The sequence below is a fragment of the Atractosteus spatula genome, chromosome 7 (genome assembly GCF_055471065.1).
Source record: "Atractosteus spatula isolate fAtrSpa1 chromosome 7, fAtrSpa1.hap1, whole genome shotgun sequence".
Classification (NCBI taxonomy): Eukaryota; Metazoa; Chordata; class Actinopteri; order Semionotiformes; family Lepisosteidae; genus Atractosteus; species Atractosteus spatula.
In genome coordinates this window covers 3,947,826-3,975,037 of record NC_142712.1, presented here as the reverse complement: position 1 = coordinate 3,975,037, position 27,212 = coordinate 3,947,826, and the positions used below count along the sequence as shown (strand labels likewise).

Sequence of the window (27,212 nt, the reverse complement as noted above, 5' to 3'; positions counted from 1 at the left end):
ATATGGAGGATTTAGCATAAGTACAATGAAAAAAAAATCATTTAAATGATTATCTGAAATTATCTAGAGATTACAGTGTTAAAATGACCAAATAAATAATTGGATGTTAAGGAGAGGGCAAAACTAGCTGGTCAATTTAGTTTGAAGTGACCCCCTTCATTTTGTATTGTCATTAGAAGCATTAAAACACTTGTGTGTTGTTGCCCGATCCACTCACTTACAGGATACCCACAAAGCATTGTTTGTCACTAACCTTCTTACACTTCATAGAGCATTAGAAACAGACTTCAAATGTTAAAAACTGAGTAAATCGCCTGTGAAGACTCGAAATTGGGAACCTGAAGGATTATATGACATTTTCCCACTTCGTTGTGTCATTGCGTGTTTAGGAAAAGCAGGTGTAAGCTTGGTGATAAACGTTTAATAAATTGGACTCCCCTCCTCACAAGGAATAAAATGCAACATGCAAGCACCAGGTGGGAGCGTGTGGTTCGGCAGTTTTCCAGCTCACATCTTTCACTGATATCAGTAAAAATGGACTAGACAGTTACATCTATTCCCTACGCCGGGCAAAGCTGTGGTGCTTAATCCTCTCTCCCAGAAAGAAAAAAACACAAGCTCATATCAGATCTGCTTTTAAGGATAACATGCCTCAGCTCTATCAACACCACTGGTTCCGTGTATTTCCTTCTGTATCATGTGGAAAGGAAAGAGGAATGACATTTTTTTAAGGGAAATAAATTGAAGTCCTCATAAATAACTATAGGAAAGTCGCTAATTATGTATGTTGTCTTTCTGGCAATACGGCTTGCATATCACACTGACTTCAAAATAACTGAGATAGTATTACACCATGATTCTCTGGCATACCTATTCCCATGTAACTGTTTTTTCAAAAAATCAATTATAGTGAAGTATTACCTAGAGAATGGGAAAATAGCATTATCAAAATATTCTGAGAGTGAAGGACTTAGCACTTCTCAAACAGCTAATTAATTAGATTAAATAGATGAATATGTAATCACTGCCTACTGGATAATTCTGATGAATCTAAAATAACTTCATCCTATTAAATCATTAATCCCAGATGTGCTAGTATCTTATTCCTCAGCTACTAATGGGTACAACTTCATCAAGATTAATCACATCTTAGCAATACAAACTTAATTTTCCAAATAAGGGAGCTGATCCTTTGACTTATCTGGAGAAATCGTGGTATTGTTCTCAAGCTGAAAATAATTACTGCTATTACTTTACAGTGACAAATAGGTGCTGGTGTTTGACACAGAAACAATAATACAGATATCCTGACTTGCTTTGTGTAATTCTGCTCTTTTTAGGAATCAGACAATAGCCAGGTTTGCTATAATTGGCTCATGGAATCTTAATTCAGCCTATTCTCCTTTGCCATAATTCCCACTCCATGTCTCGTTTCTGTTCACTTTCACTCAATCACTCAACATCTCTGGTAGGTGTTGTATTTCAATGGCTCACTGTCCCTGGATGTCGTGCAGGTGGAGAAGAATGAAGAGGCTGACCAGAAAATCGAGCAGGATGGCAACAAACCTGAAGATAAGGCCCACAAGGCGGCCACCAAAATTCAGGCCAGCTTCCGCGGACATATAATCCGGAAAAAGCTCAAGGATGAGAAGAAGGAGGACGGCACGGCCGCCCCAGAGGCGGCGGCGGCGGCCGACGGCGTGGAAAACAAGGAAGAGAAGGCTTCTTCCCCAGCAACGGAGAGCAAGGAGCCGGCAGCTGAGGCCGTGGCCGAGCCCAGCACAGCAACCGCTGAAGCCAAAAGGGAAGAAGCCGACGCCGCGGAGAACAGCAAGGAGGAGGCCAAGCCTGCGGCCGCCACGGACCCTTCGGAAAAGGCCAAGGACGTAGCTGCCCCCGAAGAGAAGGCAGCGGCGGAGACAGAGGGCGAAAACAAGGAGGCCCCACCTGCCCAGGAAAGTGCAACCACCACCAGTGCTTCCACTGAAAGTGCCCAATCGCCAAATGCTGTGGAACCCGCGGAGAAGAAGGAGCCCCAACAAGCCGACGTGCCTGCTGCTGACGCCAGTGAGACGACACCCAAGGTCCAAAGCGAAGAGACTGATTGCAACCAACCACAAGACAAACAAGGTGAGGCTGTGTTCCACGTTTTGCATGGATACGTTCTTTCCCAGGGTTTTCAAATAAGTCACACTATATGCCCATAGTCAATCATAAGTCAGAGATCCTCCTTAATGATATGAGTAAATGCTCAGAATTTACTTTCCAAGGTAAACCAAATTAGATGTGAACCTTTCCCTCTACAAAAGGGGAAAAGAAGAACATACAATCAAAAGTCACACAGGTGCTGTCCAGCAAAAAAAGCAAAAAGCACAATTAATAGGAAAATCTGCTGGAAGCATACTCATGCTTAACCTCTACCATTCTTTTGAAATTGCTTTAAAACACAATGCACTAAACTATATATTAATAAACTATAAATTAACTAATAGACTATCACGGGTCTCGGGGAATGCGTCTGAGATGTAAAACAACATTTCTCATAAAGGTTTAACCTCAGTACCTACATTGAAAATACTGATTTATTTTCCTTTTAAACCTCAGATGGTATATAGTTCGTCTGAAGAGGCCTGTGTGCAATGATTTTGCATTTGGATGAAAGAAGAGTTTTCCCTGGAGAGGAGATGGAATGTGAAAATATAGCACAGCACATATACAATGATTGATTTTTTTATCATGCCACTGGCAAAGGTGATCTTTTGTGACATTTAACGTTTTTTCTTGGAGCTTTAGGGAATTATATGGAGCATGGAGAACATGTGGGCTAATTGTGTACCTTATTCCTAGTTTATAAGACAAACTCCAAAAAGGGTTAACCTGTGAAATACATTATTGATGCAAAAATAAAAGAATAGCACCTCTCACAATCGCATGAAAATTTTGGAGAATATTTCAAAATACAGCAGGGGAGAAATGCACGCCCTGGGTATTTTAACAATGTGAATCGTATATGTTAAATTTAAACTTACAGACATCGCAATGTCTGTGTCACAAGAACAATTGCAATCTACCTGTATAAAAAAAAGACTGAAAATATGTTAAAAGTATAATCATAACATACTTTGTTTCATTCAGCTGAACTAAATGTTAAAAAAACTTTAACTTTAGCTCTAGTTAGGTGCAATTGTCTGTGTGGCAACTTCAGCTATTTAGCCAACATTTTGTATAGTGTGTAGTCAGAGAAATGGGCCTATAATTAAAATGGCAATATGGTAATTAAGTCTGGTGTTTGCAAATAATTAACCATCAACCTGTGTGTAATATCAATAACTGAGAAAATCCATATTAGAATTCAACATCTATAGCGCAGGTTTCTATTAATATCCAATGTATTTCAAGACTACATTCATTCTGACAAAAAATAAAAATCGGAAGTTGGTATGAGTCTCAGGTGGGTTGGTGTTTATTTTTGTAATAGCTTGACACACTTCATATACTCGTGTCAAGACCTTTAAGTGGTAGTCGCACACATAGAGACCTGATCCGCTCATGCATATCAACCTTTGAACAGCACCACTTTCTTCCTATAACAGCACCATTTCAAAAGCTGTCACTGTATATTTTCTCTTTTGTTCCCTTCTGTCTTTCAAAATGATCTTCTTCTTTTATCTTGTTTTTTTTGAAGTGGCATGGACTGCTTTTCAGATCTGTTTTTTAATTTAATTTTCAATGCATCATACATTTTCTTATCCTTTGAATGTAAAAACACAGCGACCTGGAATTCCAGTTGATTTGCATGCAGTTTTAAGAGAAAAGGGTAACACTAGATAACCACATAAAAGGAACCAGCTGCTAAGAAGCTATTTGCACAACATTCCTCAGTCTTTTTCGCATCTGTGGAGTAAAGAAGTGGAATTGTTTTCCATTTACAAAATATAGGGCAATTTATCTCATAGCTGGTGTTAATCAAAACTGAAGCTTGAAAGCTTTTGCTAACAGTACACCCAAATGGTACCTTTTCTTGGTTCGATCCATAATTTTGTGACAATTTAGAGAGTGCGGAATATGTGAATGCCGTGCTTTTCCTAATATTGCCCAAGATCAGGTCTGATCGGCTGTACCTCTTGATGTAGAAAGGTGCCAATACATTGGTGCAGTGGAATGAGAAGCCACAGGCTTCTGTGCTTTGTTCATTTCAATTGCTCTTTTACTATGTGTCAGCATCATTCATGAAACGTCTTGCTGGGTGTTGCTTATGGTAACATCAATGGCATCCAAAGTTTTATGTAGCTGCCTGTTAAATTTACTGTTATAATTTGTAGTCTTTTGATTGTTTTACTGTAACTTGAGATGGTGTGTCATTAAAGGTACTATAGAAAATTCATTCTTATTCTTATTCTTTTTGAAAAGCATTGAGGTTAGATACTGTAGGTTGCAAAGAAGATGTTTCCTTAAAACTACAGCATGAGTGGACACGAACATATTACTCTCGCAGTGGATTCAGGTCCTCTTTCCATTCAAAATGGAAAAAAAATGTTAAGAAACATAGCCAGAGTTAAAAAATAATGACCTAAGAAAAGACCTAAGTCTAATTCTAACTCTACCAGAAAAGCACAATAATATTTTTTTTATTTTTATATCTTATTAATTCCAAAGGTACTGTATTGGTTCATCATACAGTAAATGCTATGAAGCTATGCAGCAGAGGTGCTTCTCTGTACAATATTCAGTTTTTACTGTGGCCGCTATTACCTGGAAATAGAATTACCTATAAGATTCTTACTTTCAGGTAATGGGACCAATTACAAATAACATATTGGTATGTTTCTTTAGTCCTCATAAAATAGCTCCCACAGGAACACTACTATAAGCATGTGTTTTTGCTTCATGTTACACAAATATATACATTTTATAGAAAATCCACTACACTGATTCTAATTTCTGTGAATTGGAGCCTACGTGCTCTAAAATATACCGTTTCTTTTCAATGCAAGCTTTCTTGTTGGTGCATAAAGAGAAGCTCTAAATCTAAACTCTGTCACTGTTTGTGTGACAGTATCTAATATATAAAATCTATCGTATATCTGAAATTCATAAAGTATACTGTATACTTTATGAGAAGATGCATTTTAGAAAGGTTGATACAGAGAGCTGACTTAATAATAATCATTGCATTCATAAAGGGATTTTTCATTCTAAACAGATCCCAAACCAATATATGTTCAGTTAGGGCCCCACAAATATTAATGTATGCCTACAAATATTTATTTCTGTTTATATATTCATTATTATATGTGAATATATTTAATATATATTGTTAATAATATTTGCACTTGATGGAGAGTCCCCCTGACAGACACAGGTATCATTGATAGAATACTGTGGAGGTGTACTGTAGTTCACAAGACAGCATAGTAAATTTTCTCCAGCAATCTTACTGCTTGACTGTGTCTTTGCCAGGTAGCCTATCGTGCTCAAGCACTGTATTAATTGAAAATTTTGAACACTGAATAATTCATGTTGGAATGCTATGGACGTGGTAAACAGTCTGTATAAATTAAATATTCTGTACTAACTATAGCGGCAACATCAACAGATTTTGAATAATGACAAAAATAACACAATGAATAGATATTCACTGGTTTGATATAAAATGCTTAACAATAGAAGCAATAGGAAAGACTATTATTAAGAATATTATTAATTCTATTCTAGTAGAAACACTTGAAAATTTTACCTGAAATCTGAAAAGTTAGTGTTAGCCTTACAAATTAACATTTTTAATCCAACACATTTTTAATTAATAAAAAAGATAATTTATAGAACACACTGACTAACGTTTAGTATACATACTGTACCTAAATTTATTTGTATTCAGTGTCAGTATTCCGTATTCAGACATACAGTAAATGCTTTTCGATTAGATAAGTGAATTATGACCCAATCAACTGATACATTAGTGCACTCAATGAATCACTGAGACATACTGTGTCTGCATGCAATTACCCCTTAGTTTAAGAACATCTTACACACACAGAGAAATCTATAATCACATATAAATAGAAATAGGCAGGCATAGATATTATGTGTAGGACATGGGGGTTTCATTACCACACAGAACAAATGTTAATGCACTTGAGTTGGATTCCTGTCCCTGTAAGTGAGGGCACTGGGTGGTGTAAAATAAATTAACATTACTTATGAAATCAGGGCTAAGATTGCTCTAATTCAGTCACTTTAAGGGGCTGAAACAGTTCCCATCAGAGGCTGACGGCATTCCTTGCTGTGGTGCTTGCAAATTCCCCTGCTGTTCCTGAATCACATTGTATCTGGATGGGCAGTTTCCTTTGGAGAAGGGCTCAGACACATCTGTGGCCTGAAGATACGATGCAATCTGCTCTTTTTTTGGCTCTGGTCATTGGTGTGTTTCCTTTTGAAATGAAAACGAAGCATATGTCTTCAACAATTAGTAACATTTTTAATGTGTGTTCCCAGTTCAGAGTTCTTTTGCTAACAATGTCCTGGTTTTGTAGAATTTTTCCGCAGTTTTCTTTTGTCCTTCCCAGCAATGTAGTTGTCTAGTGTTGACTCCTGATAAACCTAATTTGACTTTACACTTGGATCCTGCATCGTTTTCTTCTAAAAATGCTTAAATGCATAAAACTAATGACATTTGCAACACAACAGAAATCCAATTAAATCATTCCTGCTTTCTGTAAAGTGGCCTGGAATAGAACTTTAATTATAACCACACCTGTTGATGATCCTGGAACAAAAAAAAACTGAAAATACATAAATGATGCACAGATGTAATATGAAATGGACAGAAACAAATCTTCTAAAAATCACAGAGGATTTCATAACTTCAAACAACATCTATATCATGATCTGACTTTTATTTCACCCTTAAAGGGTGAAAAGAAGTTTATATGATATTTGCGTTTTCTGGCAGTTGTTCCTGCACAGGTGTGAGGTGGCTCGTCACAACACCTATCTTAAACACAGACATCACCTTGACAGCCAGCTGAAATTCTGTACAAATGCCAAGGAGACAGAAAACATATTGATCACATTGTCCGCTGTGATTTGAGACCATTATCTGTGACAATGCTGTGAGCCAGTTCAAGACGGACCTGCTCAAGTCTCAATGGGGCCTTGAGTCCTCAGTCTGGGCGGGGCTACAGGAGCACCCTCTCAGCATTTCTGATGCTTTTGCCCCTGCCATGAAGACAGGGTGGTATTAACAATAAATGCCATTTCCTTCATTTCTCACATTACGACATCCCAACTCTCCATTTGAAGTACAGCATGCCTCAACAAGTTACACTAACCGCTAGCCAGCAGGGTATAGGATATCTTGCACGGTGTGAGTTTCACAAACTGTCATGTCAATTTATGGGTACGGCTTCAGATAATCGTCCTGCAAATGCCACAATTTGCATTCACAATAAGTGAATTTCTTCCCGTATTATCATTATTAACACATAGCTGTGTAATGGTTATTGAGATTGGCCTGTTTTTCCTACAAGCTTAGTACAAAACATACTAAAAAATAAAATAGTACACCAGTGTTCCATCCATCCACTACACCCCCAAGGTTACAAAGTGAAGAGATGGAGGCTGATTCCTATGTTATGACGTGCTAAATGGCTGTGGCAAGCTGCCCCTTGAGTAGATGGGGATACCTGTGTTCTGGTCATGTGAGATCCTATTAAAAAATCCAAACTTTAGAAAAGGCAAATCATGTTTAGTGGGCATGAAGAAATTAGGGTCTATTCCCAGGCTTTTGACTACCTGTCAGCCTGTGTAGTATTTGTGTCTTGAGTGCTGATGGCTCCAGTGCCTCTGCTCTCTCTGACGGGTGAAGGCTGACCCGTTGCCTTTACCAGGTTCTCCCTGCTGGGTCTGGATGCTTGCGAGCACGACAAGTGGCTGCAGACTGCTGATGGCAATGCTGTGTGTAACACATCGGGTGCCTCGAACAAGCCAGAGTCGTCTAACTCCCGCTGTTGGTGAGCTAGCAGGGAGAGAGGCACAACCAGCAGTTCTACTGCATGTCTTTACACATCATTTCACCTCCATCCATTTTCTAACCACTTCTTCTACATCAGAGTTGCTGGGAGGCCCGAGCCTATCCTGGCTAGCAATGGGCACGTGGGAAGATACAAGACAGGACACCAAACCATCGCATGGCAGACACACACACTCACATCTAAGCCCAATTTTCCCAGAAGACAATTAACCTACCAGTATGTTTTTGGACTGTGGGAGGAAACCAGAGCACCCAGAGGGAAAAACACATGAATATAGCATTACCAATGCTAACCACTGTGTCACTGTGCCATTCATATGCAAACGATAAAAACTCCATAGAGTCCGAAGACTATACCGTAAACTACTGACACTGGATGTGCTGGTGCCATAGTGACTGGTTACTAGACAATTAAGGAAAATCACATTTTCCTTTTTGATTTTGATGACACTGTGCAGACGTACGCGCTTGTCAATTGTGGACACAGCTTTTTACAATACAAGCACACATGTATAGTATTTATACTGAGAGCTAGGGCTCACTCACAAAAATAATGCTGTCATGTGCTAAAAAATGAATATACAGCATATTGGCATCAAAGCACTTTCCTGCTCGCACCACAACTTTGTTGCTGTAATTATTTTATGTTTATTTAAACTTCATTAACATAATGATCTTCATTAAAATGAAGACACAAATCCAGACTGTTTTATGCATTTTGTAAAGATAAGTAAGATGAGGGTCTGCTAATTGGTTCTCTGCAGCCCCTTTTGAAACAGCTTGTTTTTAACTTCTGTAATGGACCTTGGCAGTTCTGGCTTCAGGCCTTGGATGACGGACTGCAAATATTTATTTTTAAAATTGCCTTCTAGTTAAACAGTGCAAAGAAATAAACTACAAATCCTAAAGGCAGGTATGAGGCACATAAACAATGACACGGGAAGATGTACTGTATTCAGCAAGTATATTCAGCTAGCCCTCCAAGGGGTGGGTGGGTATATTCAGATAAAAATGGTATCCGCTGTCTGACAGCAAATCCAATTAATGCTTTATTTCACAGACCCACTGAATTTCATTACAGATGCGCAGAAACAAAGGTCAGGGGAACCTTCCTCACAAAAGACAGCTGTCAGGATCGAGAGGGGAATGGAAGAGTGTCTCTGAAGGCAGGAGGAAATGAGGCTCAGACAGGTTGTAAATAGCTGTGGGGGGCTTTAATTTCACACTGCCATTTCTTCACAGCTTTTGCTGTCAGTGGAGCAGGGGAGCAAGTCAGGAGTGGGCCCTGCTGCAGCACCACTGAGCTGGGTATGATTAAGTAATACCTCCTGCTAACACTTGGTGGATTTACAGGGGTGCTGCCTGTTTCAAAGAATTTTTCCTACAGACAGAAAGCTGCATTCATTTGTTCAATAACTACCCATTAGGAAGATTTTCAGTGAATTGTGAATAAAGCATTACAATCTTCTGTAATAGAGACCGCAAAGACTGCCACGTTGATTTGTGGGATTGACGTGCTGACAGAGTGAAGGGAAATGGTGGTGAACCTGTATTTTGTGTGTTAGTAACGTGTTGCACCTGTAGGTCATAATAAGGTTCTTCAGTAGAAAGTAGCATTAAATACATCTCCAGTTCCCTTGCCGTTGGTTGAATTTAAAAGTGTAAGGGGATTTAGCAGAAGGAAGAAATATTCCACATCCCATGCAATATTTTCAGTCAGTTTTTCACCTATGAACAAGGAGAAGGAGATGCTACGCTGAAGTTGCTTAAGTGATTTTTCTTTTTCTGTGAAGACCTGTGTTTTAGAAAATAAATGAAAGGTAATATCTGAAAGATAACCAATGACTAATGTTAAAGTAGGAATTATGATTCTAAGTACACTGCTAAAGTAAATTCTAAATGAATAAATGAAGAAAATACTGGGGGCAGATTTTCTCCCACTGCCCAAAAACATATTGGTGAATTAATTGGCTTCTGGGAAAATTGGCCCTTTTTCAATTCTCCAATCTTTGGTAAAATAAATAGTTAACTTGTTGTTAATGGACATGTTGACTTCATGTAAAAATGTATCCACTTAAAGATTATTCCCTTTTTCCTCCATTTGGTCTCCAGGTGATTGACAGGATACACGTTATTTTTTCAAACAAAGATGGTTTATTTTACCCATACTTGATGAGGCTTCCTTTAAATTTTGTTGTAGGCTCAAAAGTAAAACATTGTGCCTTTTTGAATATTTCGACTGCTATCCTGTCAATAGATACTGTACTGTATGTGCTGTATCTATTGCAAATAATTAAACCCCATAAAACAAAAATATTGCTTCATGCATTTTTGTTTGCTAGCATTGTCCTGTTACTGTAATTAGGAATGACTATTTCTGCTCTTCTCTTAAAAAAATATTTTACAAACAGTAATGCTATTTAATTGTATAATTTCCAGATACTGTATACTGTGCCTCTACATACATGACATTTCCAGATATTTTTGTAACAGCTTATTTGACCTCACAGATACTTTTTTTACGATTCTATGCATCAGCAGAGTATTTTTGTTATTTTCACTTTTTCTGATCAAAGCATAACAAGTAAAAGTCTTTTTGAAAATCTTATTCCAAGCCCAGCCCACCCCCACTTTGTAATAGAAGAAATGTGAGTCGCTACTACTGTAGTATAATCGCTTAGCTTTTGGCCCATTTCTGTTTCATTTTTTATTACTTTCATAGCAAGTGCCTTAAGATTCCCTTGGGCTTTCTGTATAAAGTACAACTCTCTACCTTTTCTCCTGATTCCCACTAATGGTTTCAGCTGTAGAATGGTTTCTGATAGAAGTCAATGTGACCAGTTTCAGATCACAGCAATCTGCCATCCATTGATATGTTGTGAAATAAAGAGGATTCAGTTATGAGGTCAGTAAGTAATTCAATCTGCTGCTTTATTATTTTGATGTATCAGGCAAACTATTACAAGTAGCACATTGTTCTCCCTAATTCGCTGTGGAGTAGATCCTGATTTCCAATGGAAATGTTACTTCCTGCTAGGAGTGAATCCTGACACAACTCCATATTTTTAAATTACATTTGCAATTATTACCAAGATCCTCTGATTTTCTCAAAAGTGGGTAGGACTTCTATCAACTAATAATTATTTGAGCGGTATCATTCTGAAGTTATAGAACATTCACGTCAAACGTGAAATATAAATGAACATAGGAAGAGTTACGCAAGAGAGGAGACCATTAGGCTTATTTAGCCTGTTTGGTGGTTTCATATTTTAAAGAAGCCAGGGTATTGGCTTCATCAGACTGACTGGTTAGCTTATTCCATACTCCCATGAGGAGTTCCCTATTTCACAAAGAACCATGTTTAGTGCATTAGTAGGTATTACTGGTGACCTGTTTATTAAAAAAAATTGCCAGATTAAATGCCTCGGGACCTAAGGAAAAATTAACTCTTCTGCAAAAATGACAAAATACCCCATATTTTCCGGTGCAGCACAATTCACACAGAGGACGGTAACAGATCATGTGAAACAAACTGGTGTTCAGATGTTGCCACAATTGCTTCATTAAACACCCAGTTTCCTCTTAAAACAACACCTGTAGTGAAATAATGCTGTGAAATGGACAAGATAAATGGATTTTTCCATACCTGCATAAACATGTGCTTAAACCACTGGGGTCAGGGGTGACAGACGTCGGGCAGCTGAAATAAATTGAAATTCTGTTTTCCAATTTAGACTCTAATCACAATCTGTCAAGGTCAAAAGACAGAACAGAAGCTTTCTTAGAGCACATCATTTATAAAAGCTGGAGATACTTTATCCACAAATTCAAAGACTCAATCAAAACATAATTTCCATTTCCACGAACTGCAAGCTTTACTTTCAAAGTTCAAGGGGATTGAACACCAAGCAGCCCATTTTGGCTGGGTGAAATCTTAAAATTGTAAGTACTGCTCCTTTTCAAATGCAATACACAACTAAATAGACATGTCCCTGACTGTGAATAAATCAGATGGCAACCTAAATTACTAAAAAGACTTAAAGGTTTTAATCCTCCCCTGAAGTGTTCACAAGTTGAAACTCCTGAGAACTATGGATAAATACGCCAGCTTGCATTCTCAATCTTTGCCATGAGCAGTTACCAGTGCATCTGCACAGTATGGTTCTTGGATCTCAAGACTTTGTGGGGGTCTCAGCAACCACTGATCTTGCCACTCGGATCCCTGATTGACAGACATCCTCCACTGGAATCAGAAAGGAGCCAGTTATTAACGGCTTAGACTTGCTATGTGTGACACTGTATTTCCCTGGAAAAACAAAAATTCTCCCTTTTCAAGGAGGAAAAAGGGTTAATTAGTTCTGCTTATTATCAGGGGACATTGCTTTAGCATTGCTGGAGCTCAGGGGACAGCTGTTTTTTTTCCTCTGTCTCTCTAAAGAGAGGATATGGGCCTTAATTCGTCTTCCTTTGTTGGCCTATCAGTCATTTTGATTGATTACAAGTACAGTAAGCGCATTGAGAGAAGTAATGAGGAGTGAAAAAAATCTGACCATTTGAGTTGAGCATCCTCAAGTGTGAAAGAAATATGGTTGCAAGGTTTTGGAGTTAATCAGGAAAAGAATGACCACTTGTGGTAATGTTGAAGTTAAACAGATGCTGAATTTTGAAAAGAGCGCAGGTTGGTTTGCTGTCTTGATGACCTAGATATTGAAAGAAATCTGGGACAGTTGCTTTGAATATTGTAGACAGAGAAATCTCTGTGTTATGCTAGATTCTTTCTGAATTCCATGTGTTCAGTCGGAGTGCAATTTGTTCAGGGTTGTGCTTGGGAAAGGCTGCTCTATACCAGCCACTTTGTGATGCGTTTCCATGTGTCTGTCGGCTGTCTGCCAGTCCTGCTACAGGCCCATTGTAGACAGTGCTGCAGTCTACGCTGGCAGCGTGCATAGTGCAGCCGCAGCTCAGCACAGCTCCAGGTCACCTGTCCTGCTCCGTTTTTATACTGTACACTTCAAGTCTTTTTTTATGCCTCTAAGCACCGTAAGTGGAGCGTAAAAACACATAAATTATGAATAGAATGCAATGCAGATGTTTCTTTTTTTTCATTCTACTATCTCAGTATTGTGTCCCAGTAGCCCATTACCCCCCCCCCAAAAGAAGGGGTACGGGGTGCTGATGAGCCCAGCTGCTGTTAGTCGAAACCCTGCAGCGGAGGCGAATGACTGGCCGAGGTCATGGCCAACCAAACCAGGAGAGGTGTCAGCTGACATCTGGGCTTTCAGTGAAAAGTTTAGTTGAAAACATTATTTAAAAATGAACAATGTGAAGCTTGCTGTTGAAGTGGAGAAGTACAATGAGCTCCATACCCCCAGACATTCTTCATACAAGGGCATCACAAAAAAGATCTGGTCTGGAATGCTATTTCATCTGCCATCACTGCATAGCACCATTGTATTTAATAAACTCCGTGACACTCAAATAAAGGAACTAAAATAGAATTTAGTCAATTAAACTGTGTGACGTGGTGCATACGTGATTGAATATGTTCTTTGGTTACATAGTTTTGGTCAGGATCTGCTCTATAGAAAGAAATTTCAAAAAAAGTTGAGAAGGCCATGATATTTGCACAGCTGCAGACCAGAACACACTTCAGAGGTGGAACTAGTGTGGCTTAGCAGTGGTGTAGGAAACGCACATGTGTAGGAAGCTGTGTAGATTCTCATGCAGCTGACAGACAGTCTGACAGGCAGTCTGTCTTGATAGCTTACAAATAATCCTGGGGAAGTAGGTGACAAGGCAGGCCTCACCTGCAGCAGGCTCCCTGAACTTTCAGATGCTAGTTCTGCAATTATTGGACAGTTTTAGTGTATATGGAGATATTTAAGGATCCTTGGAGCTGTCCTATGGTGCATCAAGGCAGCAGCCACAACATCAAAGGTATAGTGCGGGCATTCAGCTCGTTTGACCTTATCCTGATCAAAAACATCCAGGAAGAGGTGCACAGATGAAAGTGCCAACATCAAATACAACTGCATCTGTTGAACCAACTGTTTCAGTGTCTGGAAGAATGGTCTTACGAACAGAGGCCCTTAATTCAGGAATATTACAACTAGGCTGTAGCTGACTTGTGAGGCTGACACTGTGATCATGTTCAGATACTTAACTTAACAGGCACTAATATAATAATAGGGCTATTGGACACTTTTAAACATCCACCATCACTATGCTATTAATATTAAAAATATTTAATTTTGGAAACTACTTTTATTTTTTGAACATTATAAATCATATTTGTTGCAAAAAACACTATATAAGATTATGAAAGACAACTTACAGTTGCCTTACACAGGACAAATGCATCCAATTAAGCCATTCGGCACATACTATATGTTCTTTATTATTAAGTTACAGACTTTTATTATCAAATACAGATTATTTTAAGTTACAAAAATATTCTCATGTGAGCATATTTATGTAGTGCTTTTGATATGAATCCACTTCTAACTACTGCTTATACACTTGAGCTCATATGAGTTTCATTATAATTTGTTCGCACTGTTGTCAGAGTGTTTGCTACTGTTTTGTTACACTGTGTTCCAAGGCAACAGAGAAAGGACATTGCTGGGTCTGACCTTGCTTTTGGCTCTTATTCTATTGGAATGCAAAACATGTTTAATAATGAGCACATTCATATCTATTGTACAATCAATAAATCACAATCAGTGTTATTAAATCAGAATTCATAACTTAAGGGAAATGTGAAACTGTGTCTTAAAATCACAGTTCTCCTTCACATTTGTCCTGCCCTGGTGAAAAGTCTGAAGATGAAGTACTGATGACTGATATGTACAGCTCTAAAATATTTGATTTTTAGTGGGATTCTATACTCTTTAGTCAATTAAACAAATTTATAAATGGCTGGCAGGTGTGTCTTGTTGGTCAGGTGTTTGTTGTTGGGACTTTGGGCTAATAAAAGAGTTGTGAACATTTTGTCAGCTTTTTGTTGCTTTGAATTCAGTGACTGGAGTCTGTAGTTAGAAAGTCCATAAAAGCCATCAGCATTGAAGTTGAGAGCAAAGAAAAATTTACCACACACACCAAATTGAATAATCTGGAATATACTGATGAAAAAAAATCAGTGTAATTATCAACCAGCTAAGATCAAGCCAGCCAAGAAAAACACCTGCAGTTGATGACAAACAAATTATCAGCGCTATCAAGGAAAACCTTAAAACAGCTGTCAGTTAAATCACCAATGGCCTGTAGGGGTGAAGGTATCAAAGTTCCCCAATTCAGAGAAGAATAAGAATAAGGCAGAATTACAAAGGCTACACTGCAAAATATAAACCTCAGCACCTAGAATAGAAAAAACAGATTAGCGATTGTTCAGAAGCGCAAAGATGAGCCAGGATAGTTTTGGAACAATGATTTATGGGCAGATCGGATCAAATAAACCTTCACCAAAATAAAAGAAAGGTTAAAGTGTGGAGAAAGAAAAGAGCTGCAAATGCTTCAAAGAACACTGTCTCATCTGTGAAAAATGGAGGAGGTAATGTCATGGCCTATGACATTAAATCCAATTGAGCGTGCAGTTTATAGGCTGAATAAAAAAGTCAGAACACCCTAATAATAGGCATGAACTCAAAGTGGCTGCAGCAGAGGCTTAGCAAAGCATCTTAAATGATTAGACAAAGTGTTTGTGAGCTCAGCAATCCACAGACACAACGCAGTTATTGCCTCACAGGGATGTGCAACCGAACTTTTACACTCTCAGACTGGCTTCAAGCGAATGTGTCCCAGTACTTGAAATCACCACGATACACACAAAGGTCAATTTTGTTCGAATGTGACCAACGTGTATGCACAGAATTTCTCAAAATAAACTGAGTAATTCCCACCAACATGAATCGTATGTTTTAAAGGAATGTGAATTTGGGTTTCTTTTTTAATCTACTATTGTTAAATGGTCATTGGCAAAATCTGTGATGGAGTGTTTTCTAAATATAGTTTGTTAGCAGTATGTTCACTGCGTCAATAAAGAAAGCCAGCTATTGAAGCTGCTCATTATAATCATTCATCCATAAATATTACTAAAGAAAGAAAAATATTGATTTCAGAAATGTTTGCCCACTGTTTCATATTTTCCTTTCGGAGGTCAATACCTGTCAGAAAGCGTTTCTATGGCAACTTGGCTCTGAGAAGCTAAGCCTACTTTGTCATATTGAAATAGCTTTAGAAATGTGTGCATGTGTGATTAAGGAGGGGCAGATTTTTGCAGTCATATTGTCACTTGAGAATTTCAGTCAGGGAATAAAAACAGTGCTTATTAATTAACACTTAAATGAGGGAAACAGGATTCTGTATAAAACAAACAAAGGTTGACATCAAAGGCCTTCAATTTAAGTACCTTAATTTTATTATATTAACACTTTGAATGTGAATTATTTTTGCAGTACAGATTTGCAATGATGTGTGTATATATACATAATATTTTGCTTTTGTTACTTTATATAACAAATACAGTAATGTAGCACATGTTCCAAAAAAGTGGCTAGCCTCTCATCTTTACTAAATGCAACAAAAATAATGTATTTGTAAATTACAAACACCACTTCGTACTTCACTAACGATTTTATCAGACTTAACAGTTGGCAGTGTTTTGACTTAGGTGTAAATACAACAATTAAACATTTCCTGGAACACTTTAAAGCAACACTTCCATGACACAGTTTACAGTTTCTCCTAGCTGAGTTTTTATTGATTAATTCAATCGAGAAAAATTTAAAACATTTGTTTCAAACATTCACTGATGTGTATTGACTTTGCTGAGCGTCTCAACAGAATTTTAGTTGATATGGTGAATCTGATGATTTTTGTGTCTTAGAGAAAATGGACGTCCTGGCAGAATGTCTGTCTAAGAGTTTGTTGATAGTATTTCTATTACACATACTCAGATGTAAGCAATTAAGGTGTAAAAATCATTCCAAAAACTAAGATGCTCTAATGCAATGACAATATTATTCCACGACATTTGAATGAGTCATGCAATATGGTTTTATTTTTTCTGTCAGGACCTCTTTGACAAGTACCGTCAATACAATATGGAAAAAACAAAACAAAAAAGCAGGTGCAGATATAAAAATCAAGCAGACCATCAGATTAAAATAGAAATAAGAAAGGATAAGAGGTAGATACATCTTCTAGGACAGAGAATCCACCAGGAGTTGTTGGTCATGTACAGTAAATTTCCTCATGTGAGAACATTCCTCTGGTCACCAAGTTCACTTTGAATTTTCAGTTTTTACAATGCTGTCCTGTTATCCCCAAACAACAGCAGCTGATGTACTCCCATCTTCACCCATAAATAGCCTCATTTTTTGCTGGTTGTACTTTTTAATTAACTCAAATTAATTTGCTTCTCATTCCTTTTAATCAACACCTTTTCAGTGAACAACACTTGTCAGCACGAGTCAATGGAAGTGAGGAGCATATAAATAAATGCATTTTCGGTCTGTCGGATTTTGAAATAAAGTGTATTAATTGTGCCAAGTCCTTGTTTTACTTTTATTTCTCCTACTATGCATATTCCATTTGACATTCTGTGTGACATTTTCTACAGTGGTATTTGTCACACTGAGCACACCAGTAAAAATAGTTCTGTAAAAGACTCCCTAGAGATTGTACAGCTGAGCACTGTACAGTGGAAGTTGATTACATTGAAACCAAAATGAAACCCTTTATCAGATGACTCAGGACCTGGTGTAACACTAATTACTGTCCACACTTCACTTCCTTAGTTTTTCCATGTGTTGATGTCAATGATTTGTAAGTTGTTTTATTTGTGGATGTGCAAATAGAATTGAGAATTGTACACAGATAAATCTAATGTTATTATTAAGTAGCTGTACAGTTCCTGTTTAAAATAAAACATTATTGTACAATTCCTTCATAAATGCACGAAATTAATTAATTAATTTAGGAATCCATAGAAAAGAACAATAAACACGTGAAAATGACACAGAATGCATCATTCAACACTCATATAAGATTAGAATTTTCCATTACTCAATACACCCATTCATTTATCATCAGAAGGTAATGGTAACCTGGGCTCCATGCTCCATGTTCAAGTCTGACTAAGCTCTGGGCAAAAAGAAAAGATAGCTTAAGAACATTTTTTGCATACTACACATACTGATAAAGATGAGGATATCCATTAGCATCAAATATAATTTCAAATAGAAGACTATACAGCATGGTGGTCTGCAGCATTAGGAGAAGAAACAGACAATGCAGACTCTAAATGTGTAATATTGGATTGTGATGCCTCCTAACCCTTTGTCATGGATAACTGATTGTTACAGAAGATGGAGCAGCCTTATCTGATGGTCTGATGGCTGTGCAAATCTTTGCAGGAGTTCAGGTAGTTTCCTTCTTATCTTTCAGAGACATGGCTATGCATCTCTGAATGGTTTGCCTTACATTGACATTCTCACACTGCAGTGACATTTTCATTGGTGTGGCTGTGAATTCCATTACCTTTACCCATCTGAAGGCGATGGGTTTCGCTGAGTTGTGGGTTTTAAAAACATCTAGGGCACAGGTCTTGTTTTGCCATCTGCTGTACACAATGCAGGCAAAGAGACAGGAAGAAGAAAGCACAAAATTCCTCTTCAACTTGCCACTTTCTTCACTGAGCAGGATTCATTAAGTTAGCTTCTTGTAGAGATAATTCCTTTATGAAATGAGGGACCTCCTTTGGAAAGTTCATTATCTTACTGTGGGGAATGTTCAAATCCCTTCCAGCTGCTTATTCGCAGTGCTGCTGGCATAATAATTATTATTTTTTTAAAAGGACAGAGAAAAAGCAGGCACACAGAAAATGTGTGAGAAAGGACAAACGGGAAATTTCGTGACAGAAGCACACTTACCAGGCTAAGGTACCAAGTACAGTATTAGCACTGTAGGGAAATGACTATAACCCTCTGTATGGCTGACATGATGATCATTACACTGACTACCATCTTCTTCTCAGATCAGGACAGTCTCCAGTCTTGGTGGAAAATGGTGGAACGTGCAATTCAATCCCATACCACATGACCTGCATCACAGCCTCAGCTGAGGGAGACCTTGTTAGAAGAACAAGGTGTGGATTGGTCTCCAAAAGTTTCCAGACTGGGTCGAGCTATGCATGCTGCTTAAAGAGGCACCTTACTTACAGTAGATCTGCTGCCAGTGCCTCTGTGCCAGTCACAGCATTGTAGTAGAGGGGAATCCGAAGAAAACCCAAGAGTGTGGGCGCAGTGATCTGCGGTGCATGGCAAACCTGGAAGGGCAGTTTTACACACACATGGTGTCCCGCCCAAGGGCTGAATCTCTGTCTCGCGCTATCAAAGCTTTCTGTCCCGTTTCTGTGCTTCCTGGTGTGCAGTCAGCTTTGGTTACATTTTTTCCTTTACTGCAGTTTACAGTACTGTATGTGGTGCATCCCATATTCCAGCCTACAACATGAAACAACAAAGGTCTTATACTTGGTGCCTACAGCAGGGTTGGTGATTTATTTTTAAAACCGGAGTGAATGGCAATGTGCCGAGCATGTCAATGCTTCATGTTTTTACATGCTCAAGGAGAAGGCCTCCGTCAAAGGCTCCTCTCTTTGCTCTTCGGCATGAAGAACAGTTCTGAAATGCTTTGCATCTGTTTCATGCTTAGAACTTTATATAAATGTGTTTTATATAAAGTGCTTTATAAATGTGTTTATAAATATACAAATGTACCGAAGGTGGTTCGAATGTTTTGGCAATGATACTAGGAAGTGGTTGTGAAACCACGGTGTGCAGAGCCAAATATTCAAAGCATAACCTACACCGTGTTTCAGTCATTTTCAACTTATTCCTCTAAATAGGGAAAAGGAAAATTCTACATTTGTCTGTCTCTGTGGAAATCTGAAGCTAAATCGCAAAAGGTCTACAACGTCTAAAGGCCTAAAAAGACCACACTAGACATTAAAAACAGTTGCGATTAATTAGGCTAAAACTATGAAGAAAGAAAGCCAGTGGCATTAAAGAGTTCAGTGATACAGTGAGCTGTAGTGGAAGCAACAAGAGTGGAAATTGAATTGAAGACCTAATGAATCTCCTCCAGCTCCCAGGAGACACCTCAGTGCACCAGCCAGAGGTGCCTTGTTGCCGTGGTAACAGTGCTGTCAGTGTCTAGACGAGGCAAGATGTGCCTCGCAATTAAGCCTCCAAAGTCTGGCTTCCCTGCTTCCAAGACGCTAATTTACTGTACTGTTATACACAGCAATGGGTTTCGCAAAGCCATGCACTGAGGAAAATAATGCAACCATTTGTTTTATTGTTGTCGTTGTTGTTATTATTATTATTATTAAAAAAAACATGCAAAAATATACAATGCATAAAACACAAGAATGCAACATGTTACAGCAATTAAGTTTATTACTCGCTATAAAATTCCCCAGCCTATGCTAAGAGAAATAGGCCAGCAAAACTGGGATGTGCAAATACATGCTCTTTACTTTTTTAAATAAAATTTTAATTTTATTTTTCAATGTAATCTTTTGTTAAGCCAGATAAGTCAATTGAGAGCAAATTCTCACTTACAATTTTTAGAGGAGGGTTTTCACTGAGAGATTTGAGTGAAGTACCTGCCTCAAGGATATGAGGATCTGGAGGTCAGCGCTCTAACCACTGTTCCACGGCTGCCTCTGTTAGCCTGTGACTCAAGTTAAAAGCAAGCAATTGCAATGCTTACAAAACCCTAAGGCCAGACCAAGAAGGCTGGTTGCCGATTAAGAACATGCATGACCATTTCTCAATCGGTTCTTGTTCTGCTGAATGTAATAAACGTAGTTCCAGCTGAGTCACCAGCTTCTTCAAATGCAGTCAGCCACTTTGGGATGTACTTTGTATTATTGGTTTCAAATGACGAATGATCAATGTATTATTGCTATGTTATTAACATGTTCTTACTATGGTATAATATATTAATAGCACTTCCAAATACTCAAGGTCAATGAAACACAATTATAAGTAAAAATTAAACTATTGTTTTTAATAACACAGTGATAGGTACAAAACAAATGTTCTGGTAGCTGAAACAGTGACATCCCGGAGTTTTCAGTGGTTCCTTAGAACTGTGTCCCTACCACAGACAGACAAACATTATTCTGCCATTGCACCTTTCTATCTACTTTATATTTTTCTTACACACAGTTATATTGTGGGCAGATGTTGATTTGTTATAAAGAATCCATAATTTTTACTCTTAAATATGCAATTGGCTACATGTGTTTCAAAGGATCATATGGTATTGATTTGCATATGTGCAATAAGTCTCCTTTCAACTGTCATCTTGTTAATACACTGGAAAAAGGACCTGAAACTTAATGAAACATGAATTTACAGTGCTCCTCAGAGTGAAACTGAAATTAAAGCAATATGAGAGGAGGTGAAATACTGTATGTGCACAATCTTCTCAAGAAGGTTTAAGAAAATGTCTCTACCATTAGGAAATCCTTAAGAAACAAATTCTTGGTACTGTATATTGCAGTTATACCTTTTCATATCAGTTTTAAAGAACTCATACAAAAAAGTACTGTATGGGACTGCACAGGTACTGTTGAATCACAATCTGTGGAAGTTCAATTTATTCTGATAAAAAAGCCCAAAGACGTCAAAGGATATAAGACGTATTTAGTTTTTCAAGTAGGGAGCTGCATCAGCATGCGTAGGCTGCACAGGAACAAGTTAAGGTTTATTCCATGCTAAGAAGAGAAGAAAAGAAACACAACATTTCTTCACACCCAAAGAAGGCTCCACAGCTGAGTCGTTGTGTTTCTTTTCTTCTCTTTTCAGGATGGAACAAACCTTTACTTGTTCCTTAACATGTATTAAGATCTACAAGCACTGCTTCAATTTAACAAACATACAGTAGCTGCACAAACTCTCTGTATGATGGTAATAATTTGTCTTTTTTCATTGAGTAAATCTTTACAGACCAAAAAATGTAAAATTATTGAAGCTTTTATTAAATTGTAAACCTTTATGATTTCCAGCAGAGAAATACTGAACAGCTAAATTTTATTGTAAGGTAAAGAAATTGATCTGCTCGTTTCTTCCACACACGCAGTATATAAATTGACAGATAAATATTTTTTGATTCACCACTGCATTTCAGACAAACATCTCTACCTGAAAACCATACGTTTTCAGGCTGTACATCAAATACCTGCACTAGTTTCATCATGTGTAGCTGACAGCTACTCCAAAAGGCTTGTAGGCAGAAGACGTCTGAGCTGGCTGTTAGCTTGTGGAAAAGAATTAAAAATTAAAAAGCCTGTTAGTCAGTTGGCAGCTTCTCCAATGTGTTTCCCAGGCTTGAAAACCCACTCGTCATTAACTTAGAAAGGCCTCTGTTATCTTTAAATGGATGTCGGAGGTGCTTCCCATTTCCGGCAACGGACGCCCTCATTAAATTATTTATAAAGCTGGCAACATCTGAAAACTCCCTCAATTCCCACAGCTTTGAAAGCTCTTTCCAAGTCCTTCATTGTTGATGTTGTAATGTCTCTGAGAAGTATCTAGCATAGGAGTGGCCCTTTGGAAAAGGAACAGGCAAACAGCCAGTGCACTGGGTGGGACTTGCCCCCTAGTGGCCACATAGACTCATAATCTCCAGCCTGGTACTGTCCTTAAAAACAACCACATTACATTTTTGGCTACACCTGAACTAGTATCTTGGTGCGACATATCAAATATCTTATATACAGCATATTCCATTAAGACATATTGTGATGAGAGATGTTAAACTTCTTTAATTAAACTCATTTAAAGGCAAGAAGTTCTAAAATTAAAAAATGGAATCCTCTTGAGACACAGATGAACTTTTATACATGATTAAAGTAAATCGAGAACAGAAAATATTTAGGACCTCTGTTTGTTGTTGCTCTTGGTGAAGAGGGCTTTGGGTGCATGTTGTTGAATAATAAGCATTGCACATCATTGCAACCTTGTTTGTCTTCTAGCTTATATTTCATTATGCACCTGGTTCTCTCCAAACAGGAGAATGTGTGCAGTGATTTGCACCAATACCACTCTAAGAAAGGCATATTGAGAACTTCAGAACAAGGAGAATCAGTTGAGGAGTTTGACTGGAGGACACAAGCAGAGAGATAGTGTCACCCTGTGGCAGGCAGGCAAATACAGGCAACAGAGGCAACTGAAGAAAGTGGAGGGAGAAGGATTGCAGCCGTATTTCAAGGGATTTAAAACAACTACAGAAAAAGGAAAATGTAGCACTGCCACCCCTACTTTCCTGTTGTAGATTTAGTATTTTGTGTCAAAAAGAAATTTAATCTCAAGTGTATTTTACAGCTGTACTGTTTTAAAGAGAAGAGGTCAGCACATGGCTCCATCCTCCCTTTAATTGGCCCCACGGTGATCAGAGAGATTCTCGCAAGAGGGCATTTTTGCCAGGACTCTGGCATTGAGTGAGGCCCAATTTCAGCATTATTCATTAATTCGTTAGAGAGTTATCGAGCCCTGGGAACAAAGCCCATTGGGGGCATGTCTGGTAGTTTTAGAATGAACTGATAAGCCTTTTTTCCCCAGCAAAGAAGACTAAGAAAATAATGCTTAAGTACTGAGAAAAAAATATGCATTTTTCCACCAGAAGTACAATAATTTCTCATTTAAAAAAAGGTTGGAAACCAAAACTGCCTTTCTTACCCCTTTGTGATTCCTTGAGGCTTAAATGTCTTGAATGATTAATGTGCTAAAATAATGGATTATTGGGTCATAAATGTATAGTACTTGAGTACATTAGAAGTCTGCATTAATTATGTTTTTGGACGGTAGTTGCTGTAATGATTCTTCTTATCATGCATATATAATTACTTTAAAAATGTAATGCATTTTTTTTTTGTTAAAATTAAGTAAGCCACTGTGCAATTATATTTCAAAAGCTGAAAACCAACAGCACAAAAATACAAGAAAAAACGTTGAGCCCCAGTGAAAAAATTAGTCCCTGTTAGGGATTTTCTCCAATGTAAGGAATCTGCAGATTGAGAAGCTTTTTTACGGGTTGTTTACGGGTATAACTTTGGGAATTTCAGCTGCTTGGGCTAAACATAAAGTATTTTTGTTCTTCTCCTGTTTCAGATGCTGTAGAAGAATCCAAACCAGCTGAAAGTGACCATACAGAGGAAACCAAGGTGGAAGACATCAAGGCTGACCAAGAGAATGTCTGAAATAATGCTACTCCTAATAACAAAAATAAGTAAAAGAGTAGGCCACTCTTAGCCTTCTGATTGTGAGGACGTTCGTATTTTTTTTTTCTGTGTGGCAAAGATTTTTTAAGAATTGGCGGGAAAATTTTGCAGTCAAAAAAAAACGTGTGGCTTCATTTAGGTGTTCTTGGTGTTGTTATGACAGTTTGATATGACCAATCATTTGGAATTATTCTTGCACTGTAAAAAAAACAAACAAACAAACAAACAAACAAACAAACAAAATTATCCTGGCTATTTTCTATGTTCCAGTGCGTGCAATGTTCAGTTTAAATATAAGGAGTTCAAACTGTTAGTGAACAAATGGTTTCATTTCAATGTGATGGGAATGAACAACTTTTTGTTTGTTTTCAAAATAAAGCAATGTGCCAATTATTCAGAGTGAGTTTCGTTTTTCTGTCTGAAATATAGCTGTTTTTACTGCTCATCATTATCATCAATAACTCTTGTGATACTCTTTTCCATTGTTCTGCCATTCTTTTGAACTCTCTAGATCAAAGAAAACTTTTCGTAAAAAGTAAAAGAGATTTCATAAATACCCAGGAAGTCTACACACTGAAAGAAACCAAATGAAAGTGTGAGGGCACGGTAAATTAATATTGCTTTTCAATGGTAACATTAAGATACTGTTATGGTCATTCCATTTTTGTGATAGCAAACTTTCAAGATTTCATTACAGCATTTTGTTTTTCAAACATTTATTTTTGGACAAAAAAAAAAGATTTGCACTTCTTATGTTGTAATTAGGATCATGACAATTTTAAACCAGCATCGGGAGACAAAAGTGATACAATTCATACGGTATCGTTTCATTGAAATCTAAAGCGTTTTGAATTTTTCTGCAAATCATGGCAGTGACGCTTGAAGTAACATTATTGTTTTACTTTATAGTGTTATTTAACATCAACAGTAGACATTTGAGAGGAAGTCAAATTCTAATCTCACACTAATCTCACTCTCTCCTTGATATAAACACTCCCTGGCTACTCAGAACTTGCGCTCAACTTTTCTAGCCCCCAGACTTCAATATGGCAGGAGCTCCCTAATTCATTCCTTGAAAGAGGGTTGTGACTCACTGGATTGTCATTTGCTCAGCCAGGAGAGTTTAAGTACTAAAGACATTATCCCTTTATCACTGGCTTCTTTCACCATTATTAGAATTTGACCAGATTACCAGAATTATGGTTATTCATCAGTTAGCAATATCTCTAAGGATGACAATCCATATACAAAAATAGTGCTCCTTAATGCATACATGTATAATTCTTGATTCTCGATAGGAATTCTGCCTGTGAAAGAAAATGCCGAACTCTAATTTCTGAAACCAAAAATGGGACCGCACGCATACTGGCACAGATTCTCGGCGGGCCCTGAGCGCGCACACACCGCTAACACAAAATTGAAAGGGAAAGGAACAAGTTTTTATTTAAAAAAAATAAGCCTGGTCCTGTGGAAAATAAAAAAAAGTCCACACCAGGGGGGAAAAATAAATACAACGCCCAGCTGGAGTGCCGCTCTTCTTGCCTAGACTGGGGAAAAAAAACCTCTCACCAGCAACACTGCTCTCTCCGCAGTGCTGGAGAAAGCCATATTGAGTAGCAGTAGCTCTTCTTGTCAGTGCCGGAGAAATAACGCTGCAGCAGCGCTGGGGGAAATAAACTTCAGTAGCAGCACTGCTATTTTTTTTATCAACTGGGGAAACAACACGGGGTAGAAAAGCAACTCTTCCCGTCAGTGCTGGGGAAGTAACTCGGCAGCAAGGTTGCCGCACTCCTCACCCGAATTTGGGCAGGTTACGCCTCTCTGCAAACCCTCCGATAAGAGAGATCCGGGCAGCATCGCGTCTGTGAATCAACTCGTCGCCAACACTGTCTTCCACACGGCGCTCGATTTGTTCTGTCTGGAGCAGGATGTATAGCTGATCCTGCTCCAGTGATCTTTGGGCCCATCGACTCACCGTGATCTGCGCGCCACCATCTTGGGTAGGGGGAAAAGTTTCGTTTGTTTGTTTTACTGTTCTTACAGGACGCGCCCCGTTAGAGTTTTCACACAAGGACCACAACTATGGCGTTATATAAAAAGAAATGGCTGTAAAGTGAAATCCTTGTGGGTGTACCTAGGGCTTACAAGACACCCTCAGTGCATTAGTCTTAGCTTCATCCATGTGATATACAGTAAGCCCTGCTGGGAGAATGATCTTGTGGGCTAAACAATTCTAAAAGAATCAGGAATACTTCCTGACGAGGATGTCTCATGACTTGTAAGTAATATGTTGATGTTTCCTGGCAGCAAGAAACCTACTGGGGACCAACTGAAAGGGCCTGCCGGAGTACTGTAGTTGCAACAGAGGAAACTGCAAGGGCAAGGCAGTAGCAAAATAATTGAGAAACAGGAAAACTCTTTGGATTACCTCAGAAGGGAATCTCTGAAAATACACTACCAGCAGGAAACATGAAAAGGCACAGATCCATACAATACATTTCCAAACTGAGACCAAATGTGCCCACTTAATAAGTTTAAATCTACCCATTAGCTTGGGGCGAACTCAAACTCTGACGATGATGGTGACGATTGTTCATTCTTTGAACAAATGTGAAGTTTGTGTGAATTCTGTAAGTACTATAGGAAAAACATGGCTACAAGACAACAGAAAGAATTGACCTTTGAAACATACATGTGATTACATCATGTCAAACAGATTCCTTCACGTTCTCAAGCATTTACAGGTCTGTGATCAATGTTTTCTAATTTTGTAAGGTCAAAACCACAGGAACATGAGAAAGGTTAGAAAGTAAAGTAGGGCTCTGGCCCATCATTTGGTTGTCAGTAGTTCTTTGATCCAAGGTTCTCATCAAGCCTTATCCTGAAAGA

The 27,212-nt window shown here is 38.2% G+C and overlaps 1 protein-coding gene across 1 annotated transcript in view; it reads left to right on the top strand.

Annotated features, from left to right (window-relative positions):
• Nucleotides 1–24,716, top strand: part of gap43 (growth associated protein 43) — a 39,390-nt gene extending 14,674 nt beyond the window's left edge. The window contains exons 2-3 of the mRNA XM_088920560.1: nucleotides 1,515–2,130; nucleotides 24,214–24,716. Of these exons, the coding sequence (XP_088776686.1) occupies nucleotides 1,515–2,130; nucleotides 24,214–24,302 (705 nt within the window). The 3' untranslated portion in view covers nucleotides 24,303–24,716. The remainder of the gene's footprint in view (nucleotides 1–1,514; nucleotides 2,131–24,213) is intronic.
• The last annotated feature ends 2,496 nt before the right edge of the window (nucleotides 24,717–27,212 follow it).